This window comes from Pongo abelii, chromosome X (assembly GCF_028885655.2).
Source record: "Pongo abelii isolate AG06213 chromosome X, NHGRI_mPonAbe1-v2.0_pri, whole genome shotgun sequence".
Lineage (NCBI taxonomy): Eukaryota > Metazoa > Chordata > Mammalia > Primates > Hominidae > Pongo > Pongo abelii.
The window spans coordinates 1,841,096-1,858,957 of record NC_072008.2 but is presented as its reverse complement, the minus strand read 5'-3'; the positions used below and the strand labels follow the sequence as shown (position 1 = coordinate 1,858,957).

Below are 17,862 nucleotides of genomic sequence, written 5' to 3'. Positions count from 1 at the left end.
CGGTGGCGCAATCTCTGCTCACTGCAAGCTCTGCCTCCTGGGTTCACGCCATTCTCCTGCCTCAGCCTCCCAAGTAGCTAGGACTACAGGCGCCCACCACCATGCCCAATTAATTTTTTGTATTTTTAGTAGAGACGGGGTTTCATGGTATTAGCCAAGATAGTCTCGATCTCCTGACCGTGTGGTCTGCCCACCTCGGCCTCCCAAAGTGCTGGGATTACAGGCGTGAGCCACCGTGCCTGGCCTAATGTTTGTATTTTCACTAGAGATGATGTTTCGCTGTGTTGGGCAGGCTGGTCTCGAACTCCTGATCTCAAGTGATCCACCTGCCTTGGCCTCCCAAAGTGCTGGGATTATAGTCGTGACTATAGTCTAGCTAGAAAATTTCTTTATGGCCAGTTTTTATATACTCAGGGTGTAGGGAAAGTTAGAGTCCTGTTTATAGGGTTTCTGGCTGGCCTTGGGGGAAAGATGCTTTGGTTTTTGTGACCCACCTTGGGGAAGAAGGATTGCAGTTTCTGTGGTGCCCTTGGGGCAAAATGGCTCAGAGACAGGAGGGTGGGAGAAGGTCAGCGAGAAAGGTTTGCTTCTGATGCTGCTTCTGAGGTCTTCATTTTAGGTTATTGTTCTCTGAGCCCCAACTAGGCATGCATTATTGGTTTTGTTCATTTATTTTATGAAAAAATGAATACATGAATATAGAGGTTATCTAATTTTTTTTTTTTTTTTTGAGACAGAGTCTTGCTATATCGCCCAGGCTGGAGTGCAGTGGCGCGATCTCGGCTCACTGCAAGCTCTGCCTCCCAGGTTCACGCCATTCTCCTGCCTAAGCCTCCTGAGTAGCTCGGACTACAGGCGCCCGCCACCACACCTGGGTGATTTTTTGTATTTTTAGTAGAGATGGGGTTTCACCATGTTAGCCAGGATGGTCTCGATCTCCTGACCTCATGATCCGCCTGCCTTGGCCTCCCAAAGTGCTGGGATTAGAGGCGTGAGCCACTGTGCCCAGCCCTAATTTTTTTTATAGTTTCAAGGTCTGCTCTGTAATTGTAATATTCTACTTTTCATCTGGAAAATATAGTGTATATTGGACATTTTATAACAGGGAGAGGAGGTTTAGAAACCAACACCAAGGCCACGTACGGTGGCTCACGCCTGTAATCCCAGCACTTTGGGAGGCCAAGGCGGGTAGATCACTTGGGGTCTGAAGTTCGAGACCAGCCTGGCTAACCTGATGAAACCCCATCTCTACTAAAAATGCAAAAATTATCTGGGCATGGTGGTGTATGCCTGTAATCCCAGCTACTCAGGAGGTTGAGGCAGGTGAATCACTTGAACCCAGGAGGCAGAGGTTGCAGTGAGCTGAGATGACGCCACTGCACTCCAGCCTGGGTGACAGAGCAAGACTCCTTCTCAAACAACAACAACAAAAATCAACATCAGGCTCTCTTCCCCAGTGGTATCATTTATGTTTACACTGTTTTCTTTCTGTATTTCTGATTTGCTTTGATCTTTTTGGTTTTCTTTTATGTGTTTTACTTGGGAAAGCATTCTTATTTTTCTTCTCCAGATCCTTAGGTCAAAGTTTACTTCATTTATTTCAATTTTCTATTCTTTTATTATTATTATTATTATTATTATTATTATTTGAGATAGAGTTTCACTCTGTTGCCCAGGCTGGAGTACAGTGGCGTGATCTCGTGTCACTGCAACCTCCACCTCCCGGGTTCGAGTGATTCTCCTGCCTCAGCCTCCCAAGTAGTTGGGTCTACAGGCGCCCGCCAGCACGCCCAGCTAATTTTTTGTATTTTTAGTAGGGATGGGGTTTCACCATGTTAGCCAGGATGGTCTCAAACTCATGACCTGGTGATCCGCCCGCCTCAGCCTCCCAAAGTGCTGGGATTACAGGCATGAGCCACTGCGCCCGACCCTCAATATTGTATTCTTATTTAGGAACAGCCTTTGTTGGTAAGAGGCACTGGATTTTCACTGATGCTTCTTCTGAAACGCATATGATGACGATGTCTTTCTTTTAATCTTTTGAATGTGTTAAACATTCTTTTAGGCTTTTTGATCTTATCTGTATTTACTTAGCATAAATATCATGCTCATATTCAAAATATATCTGAGATGGCTTTGTGAACCCTGAACATTTGAGACAGGTCTCAGTTAATTTAGAAAGTTTGTTTTGCCAAATTTAAGGACGTGCACCTGTGACATAGCCTCTGAAAGTCCTGATGACGTGTGCAACGTGGTCAGGTCACAGCTTGTTTTTTTTGTTTGTTTGTGTTTTTTTTTTTTTTTTTTTTGAGTTGGAGTCTCACTCTCTTGCCCAGGCTGGAGTGCATTGGTGCAATCTCAGCTCACTGCACCCTCCGCTTCCCAGGTTCAAGCCATTCTCCTGCCTCAGCCTCCCGAGTAGCTGGGACTACAGGCACCTGCCACCAAGCCTGGCTAATTTTTAAATTTTTTTTAGTAGAGACAGGGTTTCACCATGTTGGCCAGCCTGGTCTCAAACTCCAGACCTTGTGACCCGCCCACCTTGGCCTCCCAAAGTGCTGGGATTACAGGCGTGAGCCACTGTGTCTGGCCACAGCTTGGTTTTATACATTTTAGGGAGACATGAGACATCAGTCAATATATGTAAGAACTACATGGTGGGGGGGGTGCGGTGGCTCACGCCTGTAAATACCTGTACTTTGGGAGGCCGAGGCAGGCGGATCACCTGAGGCCAGGAGTTCGAGATCAGCCTGGCTAACATGGTGAAACCCCATCTCTACTAAAAATACAAAAAATTAGCCGGGCGTGGTGGCGGGCGCTGGTAGTCCCAGCTACTCGGGAGGCTGAGGCAGGAGAATGGCTTGAACCCAGGAGGTGGAGGTTGCAGTGAGCCGAGATTGTGCCACTGCACTCCAGCCTGGGCAACATGAGCAAAACTCTGTCTCAAAAAAATAAGAAGAAGAAGTACAGTCCTTGAAAGGCAGGGACAACTGGAAGCAGGGAGGGGGCTTCCAGCTCACAGGTAGGTGAGACACAGATGGTTGCATTCTTTAGGGTTTCTGATGAGCCTTCCCAAAGGAGGTGATCAGATCTGCATCTATCTCAGAGAGCACAGGGGTGACTTTGAACAGAATGGGAGGCACGTTTGCCTTCAGCAGGCTCCAGCTGGACTTTTCCTTTGAGCTTCGTGATTTTGGGGTGCTCAGATATTTTCCTTTCACAGCTTCCATCAGGATACATATACCGTGTGGTTAATTCAGAAAATTAGGCCAGGTGCAGTGGCTCACGCCTGTAATCCAGCACTTTGGGAAGCCGAGGCAGGCTGATCACGAGGTCAGGAGATCGAGACCATCCTGGCTAACATGGTGAAACCTCGTCTCTACTAAAAATACAAAAAATTAGCCAGGCGGGTGGTGGGCGCCTGTAGTCCCAGCTACTTGGGAGGCTGAGGCAGGAAAATGACTTGAACCCGGGAGGTGGAGCTTGCAGTGAGCCGAGATCGCGCCACTGCACTCCAGCTGGGGTGACAGAGCAAGACTCTGTCTCAAAAATAAATAAAAATAAAATTAAAAAATATATATATATATAAAAGAAGCAAGAGATATGAACCTTCAGCCACCCTGAAATGTTGTTACGATAATTGTGTAGCAAACTGATCGCCTCTGGGCATCTTCGGAGCCCAGAGGAAAGAAAAACATTACTGCTCAAATACTTCTCCTTGTCTTATTGAAAAGAACTATGAGGCTGATTCTAAGGCCAATTATCTATTCCTAGCATTAAATTCTAAAAGGAGTCTATGGTGGTTGTGCGCCTTCAAGGGACGTTATGTAACACCGCAAATAACATCTCTTTAAAAAGTGTTTCTAAGGCATAAAAAAGTAGAACATATTTACAGGAGCAAAGCTGGAAACATCCAGTTTTCTGTGTTTCTGGTGATTGAGGTTACCAGAGAGAGAGAGAGAGGCATGTTACTCACTTTACCACGGTTATCAGATCGATTTTTATCACTATGTCCTGTGATACTAAAACATTTCTCTAAACTGCTTGAACCAAGGTGCAAAGAGTTTAACACGTGCTGAGCACACTACAGAGCTTGCAGTAGATGTGAGGAAAATTTATGATAGCTTGGTAAGTTTGCCAAATTGCTTGTGTGGTTGTCTTTCATGATTTGAGACTCATCAAGAAGACCACATGTGGCCAGGCATGGTGGCTCATGCCTGTCATCCCAGCACTTTGGGAGGCCAAGGAGGGTGGATCACTCGAAGTCAGGAGTTCGAGACCATCCTGGCCAACATGGTGAAACACCGTCCCTACTAAAAATACAAAAAATTAGCTGGGCGTGGTGATGGGAGCCTGTAATCCCAGATACTCTGGAGGCTGAGGCACGAGATTCGCTTGAACCCGGGAGGCAGAGGTTGCGACACTGCACTCCAGCCTGGGTGACAGAGTGAGAATCTGTCTCAAAAAAAAAAAAAAAAAAAAAAAAGCACGGTGGCTCCTGCCTGTAATCCCAGCACTTTGGGAGGCTGAAGTGGGTGGATAACTTGAGGTCAGGAGTTCGAGACCAGCCTGACCAACATGGTAAAACTCCCGTTTTTACTGAAAATACAAAAAATTAGCAGGGTGCGATGGCGGGCGCCTGTAGTCCCAGCTACTGGGGAGGCTGAGGCAGGAGAATCACTTGAACTGGGCAGGTGGAGGTTGCAGTGAGCCGAGATTGCATCACTGCACTCCGGCCTGGGCGACAGCGAGACTCTGTCTCAAAAAAAAATAAATAAAGAATTAGTAACATAATTTAACATCTCTGACCCCAATATAATTAAGGGATGAGTTTGTAATAAAAAGGTGAACTAGAAAAGTCCACACGCGTTGGAAAACTGGCCAACAGAGGGCATAATCACACATGGGCCTAGGGGAGGTGGCTGCCTATAGACGTGGCCGTGGCCGCAGGTACAGATGCTGCCAGGATGAAGCACTTAGGCGTGAACGCCGTCAGCCTCTTACACCTTCTCCTGCTTGCCCCACAGTGCCTGCTACTCACCCCACACAGCCTACGCCCAGAGCAAGCTGGCCCTTGTCCTGTTCACCTATCACCTCCAGCGGCTGCTGGCGGCTGAGGGAAGCCACGTGACTGCTAACGTGGTGGACCCCGGTGTGGTCAACACGGACCTCTACCAGCATGTGTTCTGGGGCACCCGTCTGGTGAAGAAGCTTCTCGGCTGGTTGCTTTTCAAGGTAAGTCCCTTCTGCTTCTCTGATTCACGGCTACACCTGAAGATGCTACAGGAAAGGGGGTCCCCAATCCAGACCCCAATGGAGGGTTCTTGGATCTCATGCAAGAAAGAATTCAGGACGTGTCTGTGGTGCAAAGAGAAAGCAAGTTTATTGAGAAGGTAGAAGAATAAATGAATGGCTCCTCCACAGACAGAGCATCCCCAACGGCTGCTGGTTGGCCATTTTTACGGTTATTTCTTGATGATATGCTAAACGAGGGGTGGGTTATTCCTGCCTCCTCTTTTTAGACCATAGAGGGTAACTTCCTGACATTGCCATGGCATTTGTAACTGTCATAGAGCTGGTGGGAATGTAGCCGTGACGACAACCGGAGGTCACTCTTGTCGCTATTTTGCTTTTTGTGGGTTCTGGCTGGCTTCTTTACTGCAACCTGTTGTATCAGCAAGGTTTTTATGACCTGTACCTTGTACCAATCTCTTATCTCATCCTGCGACTTAACATGCCTTAACCGTCTGGGAATGCAGCCCAGTAGGTCTCAGTCTCATGTTACCCAGCTCCTGTTCAAGATGGAGTCACTCTGGTTCACACAGCTCTGACACAACCACTTCCAGGCTGCGTGTGCGGTGTTGGGTGCTTGGATTCGGTGATTTATTTGTACATTCTCAACCCAAAGCCTTGGTTGTCTGCGAGCTCGGTGGGTGACGCTGTGTAGCTATGTAGTGCCCATAAATGAATCTTCTTAGGAACTGGAGACCCTTTGGGGATGCTGTGGTAGGGGTCAAGGGAAAAACATCCCCCTTTGCCATTTGAAGGTTTGCTGAAAAATCCACGCACAAAATACAGTTTCCTTTATTGAAAGATGAATACAGGAAATGACAGGCAAATGTATTCTCATCCATGGAGGATGTCAGAGGAATTGCCCCATTACACAAGGGGGTACAGATGCTTGTGTCCTCTTCTTCTTAGGGGAAAGGGAGTGGGGAATTGGGGGTGAATTCAGGGGAATAGTAAATGATTTTTAAGGGAAGTCAATGGGTTTGAACATGTACAGTGGCCCAAAAACAGATAATGTTTTTTGTTGTTGTTGTTTGTTTGTTTTGAGATGGAGTTTCACTTTTTGTCGCCCAGGCTGGAGTGCAATGGCGCAATCTCAGCTCACTGCAACCTCTGCCTCCTGGGTTCAAGCGATTCCGCTGCCTCAGCCTCCTGAGTAGCTGGGATTACAGGCGTGCGCCACCACACCCGGCTAACTTTGTATTTTTAGTAGAGACGGGGTTTCATCATGCTGGCCAGGCTGGTCGCGAACTCTGGACCTCAGGTGATCCACCCGCCTCGGGCTCCCAAAGTGCTGGGATGATAGGTGTGAGCCACAGCGCCTGGCCTCAGATAATGGTTTCTGATGAGTCTGTGCAGGGACAGAGGCTGTGGAGCCGGCAGAACAGACAATGGTTTATGAGGAGCCTCTGCAGGGCTGTTGACAGACATCAGTCTTTCCTCCTGCGATGTGGGTTCGGAAACTCAGGGAAGGGGCCACTGGTCATTTTTCCTTCTTTGACGTGTCCAGACTTCAGGGAACTTCAGAGAACAACTTCATCCTGTACATCGGGAGACACAGAGGGACCAGGAAAGGGGGAGGCAAGAGAGATCTTGGGGCTTCTTCAGTTCAGCAGGACAAAGCACCGTACTTTGGGGTCTTGGTTTTTAAGACCCAGAAACTGAATGCTCCCAGATTTCTGCAACGATCTTTGTTGTCATGATGCATTATCTTCTTGAGCACTGCAAGATTTCATGCCCCAGCCATTCCTTTGAGTTTGTTTGTTTGAGATGCAGTCTAGCTCTGTCGCCCAGGCTGGAGTGCCGTGGTTTGATCTCAGCTCACTGCAACCTCCACCCCCTGGGTTCAAGTGATTCTCCTGCCTCAGCCTCCTGAGTAGCTGGGATTACAGGTGTGCGCCACCACGCCCAGCTAGTTTTTGTATTTTTAGTAAAGACAGGGTTTTGCCACGTTGGCCAAGCTGGTCTCGAACTCCTGGCCTACCTCAAGTAATCTACCCGCCTTGGTCTCCCAAAGTGCTGGGATACAGTAGCGAGCCATCGTGCCTGTCCCCCTTGAGGTCTTTTGAAGTGATATGTATCTGGGAGCTATAGATTTACTTTCTTTTCTATCTATCTCAAGTCGGGATACTAAAGTTTTAATAATTTGTTTACAAAACAAAGAAAGAACCTTGAGAAGCTTTTCTGTTTCTCCCTTTACATTGCAGAATCGTCTAATTAGCATTTTTAAAACTGTCTGCTTTTGAAACAATGACACGATTCGCCTTCAAAACTGCGTGGGTTGAGGAATTTTCGGAAGAGCGAGTCTAACTCAGCTTTCAAAATTCCTTGGGCGTCTACTGCTTTGTTGAGGTTTCCCACCTCTTTCTGAATCAGTTTAGACAGCTTTTCCCTTTAGATAATTGTCTGTTTCATCAAGTTTTGGAATTAATGAGCTTGGTTACAAATTCCCTTTTCTCCTTGTTGGACTCCTGGCATTGCTCTTGATGTCGTCTGAAAGTCTCTCATGATACGAGCTGCCCGCCCCCAACGCGGACTTTTTGAGGGGATTAATTACTTCCCTTATTTTGCAGTTTGCTTTCTTATCAGTTGTTCTTCAAATCTCTCATTCCTCAAGCAAAGGAATTTCTTTTTTTCTTTTTCTTTTTCTTTTTTTTTTTTGAGATAGAGTCTTGCTCTGTCACCAGGCTGCAGTGCACTGGCCCGATCTCAGCTCACTGCAACCTCCGCCTCCCGGGTTCAAGCGATTCTCCTGCCTCAGCCTCCTGAGTAGCTGGGATTGCAGGCACCCACCAACATGCCTGGCTAAGTGTTGTGTTTTTAGTAGGGATGGGGTTTCACTATGTTGCCCAGGCTGGTCTCGAACTCCTGACCTTGGGTGATCCGCCCGCCTCGGCCTCCCTAAGTGCTGGGATTACAGGCGTGAGCCTCCGTGCTCAGCTGTACCTCCCTTATTTTGCAGTTTGCTTTCTTATCCATTGTTCTTTGCATCTCTAATTTCTCAAGCAAAGGAATTTCAAAATATTAGTTATTTTATTAAGCACTAAGTTTTCTCTAGCAAGACACCAACACTAGGATACATTCTTATAAAACCCCCATGAATCCCTCAGAGTGACTTCAGTATCCAAGGAGAGCATTTGCTGTTTTTTTCTTTTAAAATTTTTTTTTTTTTTTTGAGACGGAGTCTCGCTCAGTTGCCCAGGCTGGAGTGCAGTGGTGCAATCTCGGCTCACTGCAAGCTCCACCTCTCGGGTTCACGCCATTCTCCTGCCTCAGCCTCCCAAGTAGCTGGGACCACAGGCGCCCGCCACCACGCCTGACTAATTGTTTTTTTGTTGTTGTTGTTGTTTTTGTATTTTTAGTAGAGACGGGGTTTCACCATGTTAGCCAGGATGGTCTTGATCTCCTGACCTCGTGATCCGCCCGCCTTGGCCTCCCAAAGTGCTGGGATTACAGGCATGAGCCACCACACCCGGCCTCTTTTAAATTTTTTAGAGACCAGGTCTTGCTCTGTCACCCTGGCTGCAGTGCTTTTTTTTTTTTTTTTTTAGAGACAGGATCTTGCTGTTCGCCCACGGTGGTCTTGTGCGCTGGGATTATGATGCAATCACTGGTTGCAACCTTGAAATCCTGGCCTCAAGTGATTCTCCCACCTCTGCCTCCGAAAGTGCTGGGATGACAGGCATAAGCCACCATGGCTGGCCTTGATAATATTTCTTTCTAAATATTTAACAAGCAAACTGGAACTTTAGCCACATGAATCATTCTTTAATCCTTTGATCATCATCTGCAAATTTGGATTAAAAATAACCACGGGGCATTGCTTGAGTGATACTGCCTTTATATAAGAGACAACATTGTGGAAACTTTAAAATTATAGAGCAGAAGAATATGCATTAGCCTGGAAATGAAATTAAAATAATGTAAGAATTTTAAAGAAAAGGCTATACGGCATCAGTAGCTTGATGCTCTCTTTATAATGATAATTCTGTATTGCTGTATATGTATTATTTACTAGTGTGTATGCATGTATGTATGCATTGTATATTAAGACTTGGAAGATCAGCTGGGTGCCGTGTCTCATGCCTATAATCCCAGCACTTTGGGAGGCCGAGGTGAGCGGATTACTTGAGGTCAGGAGTTTGAGACCAGCCTGTCAAACATGGGGAAACACCATCTCTATTAAAAAATAAAAAAAAATTAGCCGAGTGTGGTAGCGCCTGCATGTCATCCCAGCTACTTGGGGGGCTGAGGCAGGAGAATCGCTTGAACCCGGGAGGCAGAGGTTGTAGTGAGCCAAGATGGCGCCATTGCACTCCAGCCTGGGTGACAAGAGTGAAACTCCATCTCAAAAAAAAAAGAAAGAAAGAAAGAAGAAAAACCTTGCAGGATCTGCCCAGGGTCCTTGGGAAGAATCTGTGGGAAGTTCATATCTCTGTGATGTTTCATATCATCTGAGGGCATGGTTGTATGTCACTCTGAAACCTCTATCCTCTGTCTCATCAGAACACATGGACTCGATTCCAAATTCACCGCCACTAACCTGGGCGACCAGTCAGTACCAGAAGAAAAACTAGGAGGTTGATTGGTTTGTTTTTGAGATGGGGTGTCGCCCTGTCACCCAGGCTGGAGAGCAGTGGCACAATCACAGCTCACAGCAGCCTCGACCTCTGCTGGACTGAAACGATCACCCCACCTCCACCTCCTGAGTAGCTGGGACTACAGGAATGCACTAGCACACCTGGCTAATTTTTAAAAAATTTTTGGTAGAGCCAGGGTCCTGCTCTGTTGTCCAGCCGGATCTCCAGTTCCTAGCCCCAAGCGATCCTCCTGCTGTGGCCTCCCAAAGTGTTGGGATTATGATTTGTGCATTTATAAAGATGAGAGGTTTTGATTTGTCCTGTATACAAATGCATCAGGCCATTCTTCATGCTGAGACAAGCAGATGGTCTCAGCCTCAGTAGGAGAGTAGCTTAGTATTTCAGAGAGCATGTGTGGTCTTCAGACCTCTAGGAAGCTCCTTGCAGCTTCATCAATGAAACTCAGTAACCCCCTACACTGTATACCCCTCCTAGGGAGCAAATGAATGTGGCTATTACCTCTCTTCCCACCCCGCTTGTCTCAAGATCAGTGGGTGTTACGAAAAAGAGCTATGGGACGGGCACGGTGGCTCACACCTGTAATCCCAACACTTTGGGAGGCTGAGGGGGGAGGATCACCTGAGGTTGGGAGTTTGAGACCAGCCTGACCAACATGGAGAAACCCCATCTCTACTAAAAATACAGAAATTAGCCAGGCATGGTGGCAGTCACCTGTAATCCCAGCTACTCAGGAAGCTGAGGCAGGAGAATCGCTTGAACCCAGGGGCGGAGATTGTGGTGAGCCCAGATTGTGCCACTGCACTCCAGCCTGGGCGACAAGAGCGAAACTCCATCTCAAAAAAAAAAGAAAGCTATTGTAAATGCTGAGTGTATCAGCTCCACCATACAGGGCTCATGTCCAGCAAGTCCTGACCACTTTGAAATCATGTGATCAGGCCTGCCATCAAAATGAACAAATTTGCAGTGTAGACTGCGCCCACTTCACCATGAAGTAGACCACTCGTATCATTGCTTGTTTTAAGCATGTATTTGTATCTGCCATGCGGTCTAATGAAACTGTGTCTTAGGGTTGATTGGAACTTGGATTGATGTGCCGAGAGGGTGACGGATTAATTAATCAAGTCAAGGATGCAGGTACTGGGAATTTTTTTATTTTTATTTTTATTTTTAAGATGGAGCCTCGCTCTGTCGCCCAGGCTGGAGTGCAGTGGCGCGATCTCGGCTCACTGCAACCTCCACCTCCTGGGTTCCAGCAATTCTGCCTCATCCTCCTGGGTAGTTGGGACCTCAGGTACCTCCCAGCATGCCTGGCTAATTTTTACATTTTTAGTAGAGACAGGGTTTTGATATGTTACTCAGGCTGATCTCAAGCTCACAGTCTCAAGTGAGCCAACTGCCTCGGCCTGCCAAAGTGCTGGGATTACAGGCATGAGACACCATACCCAGCTCCCACATTTCTTTATTAATAAAGAAACAAATCTAACCACCCTCTCTGGACCTTCTGTTTTTCCTGGGGACTGTCCCTGACCACAGTCTCTTCTGCAGCAAATCCCCATACAGGAATTGCTCATACATTTTGCTTCCAGTCCCCCGTGCTCCACTGAAAATGCTCCAGGTGGCCAGGCGCAGTGGCTCACGCCTGTCATCCCAGGACTTTGGGAGGCCGAGGCGGGTGGATCACCTGAGGCCAGGAGTTCGAGACCAGCCTGGCCAACGTGGTGAAACCCCATCTGTACTAAAAATACAAAAATTAGACAGGCGTGATGGCGGACGCCTGTAATCCCAGCTACTCGGGAGGCTGAGGCAGGAGAATCGCTTGAACCCGGGAGCAGGAGGTTGCAGTGAGCCGAGATCGCGCCACTGCGCTCCAGCCTGGGTGACAAGAGTGAAACTCCATCTCAAAAAAAATACAATAAATAAATAAATAAATAAGAAATTGCTCCAGGTAGAGCTACCAGGGACTTCACCCCTTCCGTGCAATGTGCAAACCTCAGCCCTGGCTGTTTCCTCTTCCACACATGCCCTTCCCCCAGGTGTCCATTCCCTCTCCTTCGCTTCATTCAGGCCTGTGTCAAAACCTCTGAAGATAGGGCTTCTCCTGGGTGCTTGCTTTCCCCCCACAAAGCTTTGTTTGTCTTTATGGGTCATCTCACCAACTGGCTTATGTATTTATTGATTCACTTATTTATTATAAATTTAAGGAGTACAGATGCGGATTTATTTATTTTATTTTATTTTATTTTTTTGAGACAGAGTCTCGCCCTGTCGCCCAGGCTGGAGTACAGTGGCACGATCTCGGCTCACTGCAACCCCTGCCTCCCGGGTTCAAGCGATTCTCCCTCCTCAGCCTCCCAAGTAGCTGGGATTACAGACATGTCCCACCACACCCAGCTAATTTGTATATTTTTAATAGAGACGGGGTTTCGCCATGTTGGCCGGGATGGTCTTGATCTCTTGACCTTGTGATCCGCCCGCCTCGGCTTCCCAAAGTGCTGGCATGACAGGCGTGAGCCACCGCGCCCGTCCTGGCCTATGTATTATTGATTTGCTTATTTATTAAAAATTTAAAGAGTACAGGTGCGGATTTCTTTTCTTGTTTCCTTTTTTTTTTTTTTTTTTCTTCTGAGATGCTCTGTTGCCCAGGCTGCACTGCAGTGGCATGATTTTGGCTCACTGCAACCCCTCCCTCCCGGGTTCAAGCGATTCTCCCTCCTCAGCCTCCCGAGTAGCTGGGATTATAGGCATGTCCCACCACACCCAGCTAATTTTTACATTTTTAATAGAGACGGGGTTTCATCATGTTGGCTGGGATGGTCTTGATCTCTTGACCTCATGATCCACCGGCCTCGGCCTCCCAAAGTGCTGGGATGACAGGTGTGAGCCACCGCACCCGGCCCAGCTTATGTATTTATTGATTTGCTTATTGATTATACATTTAAGGAGTACAGGTGCGGATTTCTTGCATGGAGGCATTGCACAGTGGTGAAGTCCGGGCTTCTAGTGAACCCCTCACCGCTGCAGTGAATACTATACCCGTAGGTGATTTTTTTCATCCTCCACCTCCTGCCAACCTCCCACCTTTCAGGGTCCTCATCGTCAGTCCACCCTCTGTCTGTGTAGACCCACTGGTGAACTCCCACCTGCAAGTGAGAACATGGCAGGATCAGTGTTTGACTTTCGGTATCTGAGTTGTTAGGAGAACGGCCCGCTTTTCAAACTGAAGCTCTGTTTCCATTAAAATACAACTTCCAGTTTCCCTGCTGTTCCTAGCTCCTAGCAACACCATTCTGCTTTCTGTCTTGATGAGTCTGACGACTCTAGGGACCTTAGAAAATGGAAACAGGCCAGGCATGGTGGATCACACCTGTAATCCCAGCACTTTGGGAGGCTGAGGCGGGTGGATCACCTGAGGTCACGAGTTCAAGACCAGCCTGACCAATATGGTGAAACCCCGTCTCTACTAAAAATACAAAAATTAGCTCAGCGTGGTGGCACATGCCTGTAGTCCCAGCTACTCGGGAGGCTGAGGCAGGAGAATCGCTTGAACACGGGAGGTAGAGACTGCAGTAAGCCAGGATCGCACCACTGCACTCCAGCCTGGGCGACAGAGTGAGACTCCATCTCAAAAAATAAAAATAAAAAGTAAAATAATAAAATAAAAAGTGGAAACGTGCACTGTTTGTCCATGTCACTGCAAAAGACATGATTTCATTCTTTGATATGACTGCATAATATTCCATGGTGTGTATATACTATACTATACTTTCTTTATCTTAGCTAGTCCTCTGCTGACAGACACTTAGGTTGATTGCATATCTTTGCTGTTCTGAATACTACTGCAGAAAACCTACAACAGCTGTGTGTGTGGATCAGGACTCTGTGCCTGGAAGGCAGGGAGGGAGGTACTGAATGCATGTGTGTGGGTCTAGCTGTGTACATGGATCTGGGCTATGTGCATGGATCAGGGCTGTCTGCATGGATGAAGGCAGGGAGGGAAATATTGAATGCATGTGCATGGATCAGGGCTGTGTGCATGGATGCAGGAAGGGAGGCAGGTGCTGAACGCACGTGCATGGAGCCAGCTGTGTGCATGGATCAGGGCTGTGTGCATGGATGCAGGCAGGGAGGCAGCTGCAGAATGCATGTGTGTGGAGCCAGCTGTGTGCATGGATCAGTGCTGTGTGCATGGATGAAGGCAGAGAGGCCAGATGCGGAATGCATGTGCGTGGAGCCAGCTGTGTGCATGGATCAGTGCTGTGTGCATGGATGAAGGCAGAGAGGCCAGATGCGGAATGCATGTGTATGGAGCCAGCTGTGTGCATGGATCAGGGCTGTGTGCATGGATGCAGGCAGGGAGGCAGGTGCTGAACGCACGTGCATGGAGCCAGCTGTGTGCATGGATCAGGGCTGTGTGCATGGATCAGGGCTGTGTGCATGGATGAAGGCAGGGATGGAGATGCTGAATGCATGTGTGTGGGTCTAGCAGTGTGCATGGATCAGGGCTGTGTGCATGGGTGAAGGCAGGGAGGCAGATGCTGAATGCATGTGCATGGAGCCAGCTGTGTGCATGGATCAGGGCTGTGTGCATGGATGCAGGCAGGGAGGCAGCTGCAGAATGCATGTGTGTGGAGCCAGCTGTGTGCATAGATCAGTGCTGTGTGCATGGATGAAGGCAGAGAGGCCAGATGCGGAATGCATGTGTATGGAGCCAGCTGTGTGCATGGATCAGTGCTGTGTGCATGGATGAAGGCAGAGAGGCCAGATGCGGAATGCATGTGTGTGAGGCCAGATGCGGAATGCATGTGTGTGGAGCCAGCTGTGTGCATGGATCAGTGCTGTGTGCATGGATGAAGGCAGAGAGGCCAGATGCGGAATGCATGTGTATGGAGCCAGCTGTGTGCATGGATCAGGGCTGTGTGCATGAGTGAAGGCAGGGAGGGAGATATTGAATGCATGTGCATGGATCAGGGCTGTGTGCATGGATGCAGGAAGGGAGGCAGGTGCTGAATGCACGTGCATGGAGCCAGCTGTATGCATGGATCAGGGCTGTGTGCATGGATCAGGGCTGTGTGCATGGATGAAGGCAGGGATGGAGATGCTGAATGCATGTGCGTGGAGCCAGCTGTGTGCATGGATCAGGGCTGTGTGCATGGATGCAGGCAGGGAGGCACGTGCTGAACGCACGTGCATGGAGCCAGCTGTGTGCATGGATCAGGGCTGTGTGCATGGATCAGGGCTGTGTGCATGGATGAAGGCAGGGATGGAGATGCTGAATGCATGTGCGTGGAGCCAGCTGTGTGCATGGATCAGGGCTGTGTGCATGGATGCAGGCAGGGAGGCAGCTGCAGAATGCATGTGTATGGAGCCAGCTGTGTGCATGGATCAGTGCTGTGTGCATGGATGACGGCAGAGAGGCCAGATGCGGAATGCATGTGTATGGAGCCAGCTGTGTGCATGGATCAGTGCTGTGTGCATGGATGACGGCAGAGAGGCCAGATGCGGAATGCATGTGTATGGAGCCAGCTGTGTACATGGGTCAGGGCTGTGTGCATGGATGAAGGCAGGGAGGCAGATGCTGAATGCATGTGTATGGAGCCAGCTGTGTGCATGGATCAGTGCTGTGTGCATGGATGACGGCAGAGAGGCCAGATGCGGAATGCATGTGTATGGAGCCAGCTGTGTACATGGGTCAGGGCTGTGTGCATGGATGAAGGCAGGGAGGCAGATGCTGAATGCATGTGTATGGAGCCAGCTGTGTGCATGGATCAGTGCTGTGTGCATGGATGACGGCAGAGAGGCCAGATGCGGAATGCATGTGTATGGAGCCAGCTGTGTACATGGGTCAGGGCTGTGTGCATGGATGAAGGCAGGGAGGCAGATGCTGAATGCATGTGTATGGAGCCAGCTGTGTACATGGGTCAGGGCTGTGTGCATGGATGAAGGCAGGGAGGCAGATACTGAATGCACGTGCATGGAGCCAGCTGTGTTCATGGATTAGGGCTGTGTGCGTGGAAGAAGATAGGCAGATGCAGAATGCATGTGTATGGAGCCAGCTGTGTGCATGGATCAGGGCTATGTGCATGGATGAAGGCAGGGAGGCAGATGCTGAATGCATATGTATGGAGCCAGCTGTGTGCATGGATCAGGGCTGTGTGCATGGGTGAAGGCAAGGAGGGAGATATTGAATGCATGTGCATGGATCCAGCTGTGTGCATGGATCAGGGCTCATCATAGCAAAGCAGAGAAAGAAGGGAGATGACGAGGGAGGGGTCCCTGGAAGAATCAGGCAGTGGCTATTTCCTGCAACAGCTCCCTTCTCCTTTCCTTCCCTGCTATGCCTCTCATTTTTCTAATTTGTTAATTCTGGATAATAATATCACATAAGATTGTTGTGAACATTGCTGACAGAATATATGGGAAACCATTTTCTCCACTGTAAAGCTCTATGTAATTATGTAATTATGAGCCATTCATTCCTCTGGCTGACTATATTGCTTGTGGCTCTACTTAGTACACTTGAAATTCTATCTTCTATTTTGTGTGTGTTTCATCTTTTTTTTTTTCCTGCACTTGTGCCTCACCATCCACCCACTGCCCATGTCTATTGGAAGCTCCTGGGCAGCAGGGGTTATTTCTAAAATTGTCTTCCTTTGCCCCAAGAGCTGGCAAAATATGGGTGAGCATTTAATAAACATTCATTGGACTGAATGAAGTTGAAATGGTTTGTGTAGCTTGCAGCTCCAACAGTCTCCAGGACTCAAGAGTGGCTTTATGCAGATTTTACGATAAATGTTGCTGCACCGTCTCCCCGGCCCCCCGGCGGGTGTCTGGGACTTCAAAGATACCCTTGTGTTTGTTAAAAGGGAACACACTTTGTTCTTGGATTTGGGTTCACATTTATACATCTTCTGTCCTCTTGCCAGTCTCTAAAGATTGTCATTTGAAAAAAAAAAAAAAAGCTGTAGATAAAACGGGATGTGTTATTTAAGCCACAGGGAGCATGATTTACAGGACCGTGTTGTGTATTCAGAAGGCAACTTTCATTTCCCTGCACAAGGCGCCACCAAGCAGGCGCACTTCATCATTCCAAGAATGTGTGGAAGACAGCACCTGTCAGCCGCAGCTGCACAGGGGCAGATAATTAAATTCTGCCGCGAAGCCACAGTTCCTTGCTCTATACAGGAGGTTGGCTAGATAGGAAGTGTTTTAGTCTTTGTGGGCCACCTCTAGTCTCTTTGGCATATTTCTTTCTTTCTTTTTTTTTTTTTTTTTTTTTTAACAACACTTTAAGAGTATAAAACCATTCTTAGCTAGTAGCCTGTACAGAAACAGGTACGGGCTGAATTTTGCCCATGGTGTATAGTTTGCAGAGCTGCATAAGAAGCTAGAATGAGTAGGGTTCCCAGCGTGGTCTCTAAGACCAGCAGCCTCTGGGAGCTCGTTAGAAATGCAGATTCTTGGGTCAGGCACGGTGGCTCATGCCTGTAATCCCAGCACTTTTGCAGGCTGACGTGGGCGAATCATGAGGTCAGGAGTTCAAGACCAGCCTGGCCAACATGGTGAAATCCCATCTCTACTAAAAATACGAAAAATTAGCTAGGTGTAGTGGCGGGCGCCTGTAATCCCAGCTACTTGGGAGGCTGAGGCAGGAGAATTGCTTAAACTTGGGAAGCAGAGGTTGCAGTGAGTCAAGATCATGCCACTGCACTCCAGCCCAGGCAACAGAGTGAGACTCCATCTCAAAAAAATAAATAAATAATAAAAAATTAAAAAATGCAGATTCTTGGGCCTCCTAAGATCCACTGAGTCAGAAATACCAGGGGTGCAGTTGTTTTTACAAGCTCTCTGGCCGATTCTCTTGAGTGCTAAGCGTGAGGACCCCTGACCCCAGGACTGCAGGGGATTGAGCCCCAGCTTTGGGGCTGTGGACAGAAGAAGATAGCTCTCGGTAACTCCATATGAATCCTCCAGA

At 48.2% G+C, this 17,862-nt stretch overlaps 1 protein-coding gene across 5 annotated transcripts in view; it reads left to right on the top strand.

The window, feature by feature from the left end:
* The window catches only part of DHRSX (dehydrogenase/reductase X-linked), a 277,695-nt gene that overhangs the window by 239,179 nt on the left and 20,654 nt on the right, over positions 1-17,862 (top strand). For 4 of the 5 annotated variants that reach the window (XM_063721055.1, XM_024241546.3, XM_063721056.1 and 1 more), the window contains one exon: positions 5,028-5,235. In XM_063721055.1, the coding sequence (XP_063577125.1) occupies positions 5,028-5,235 (208 nt within the window). Of the gene's footprint in view, positions 1-5,027; positions 5,236-6,799; positions 7,140-17,862 lie in introns of those variants that run through there. The other variant, XM_063721053.1, reaches the window with a different exon arrangement.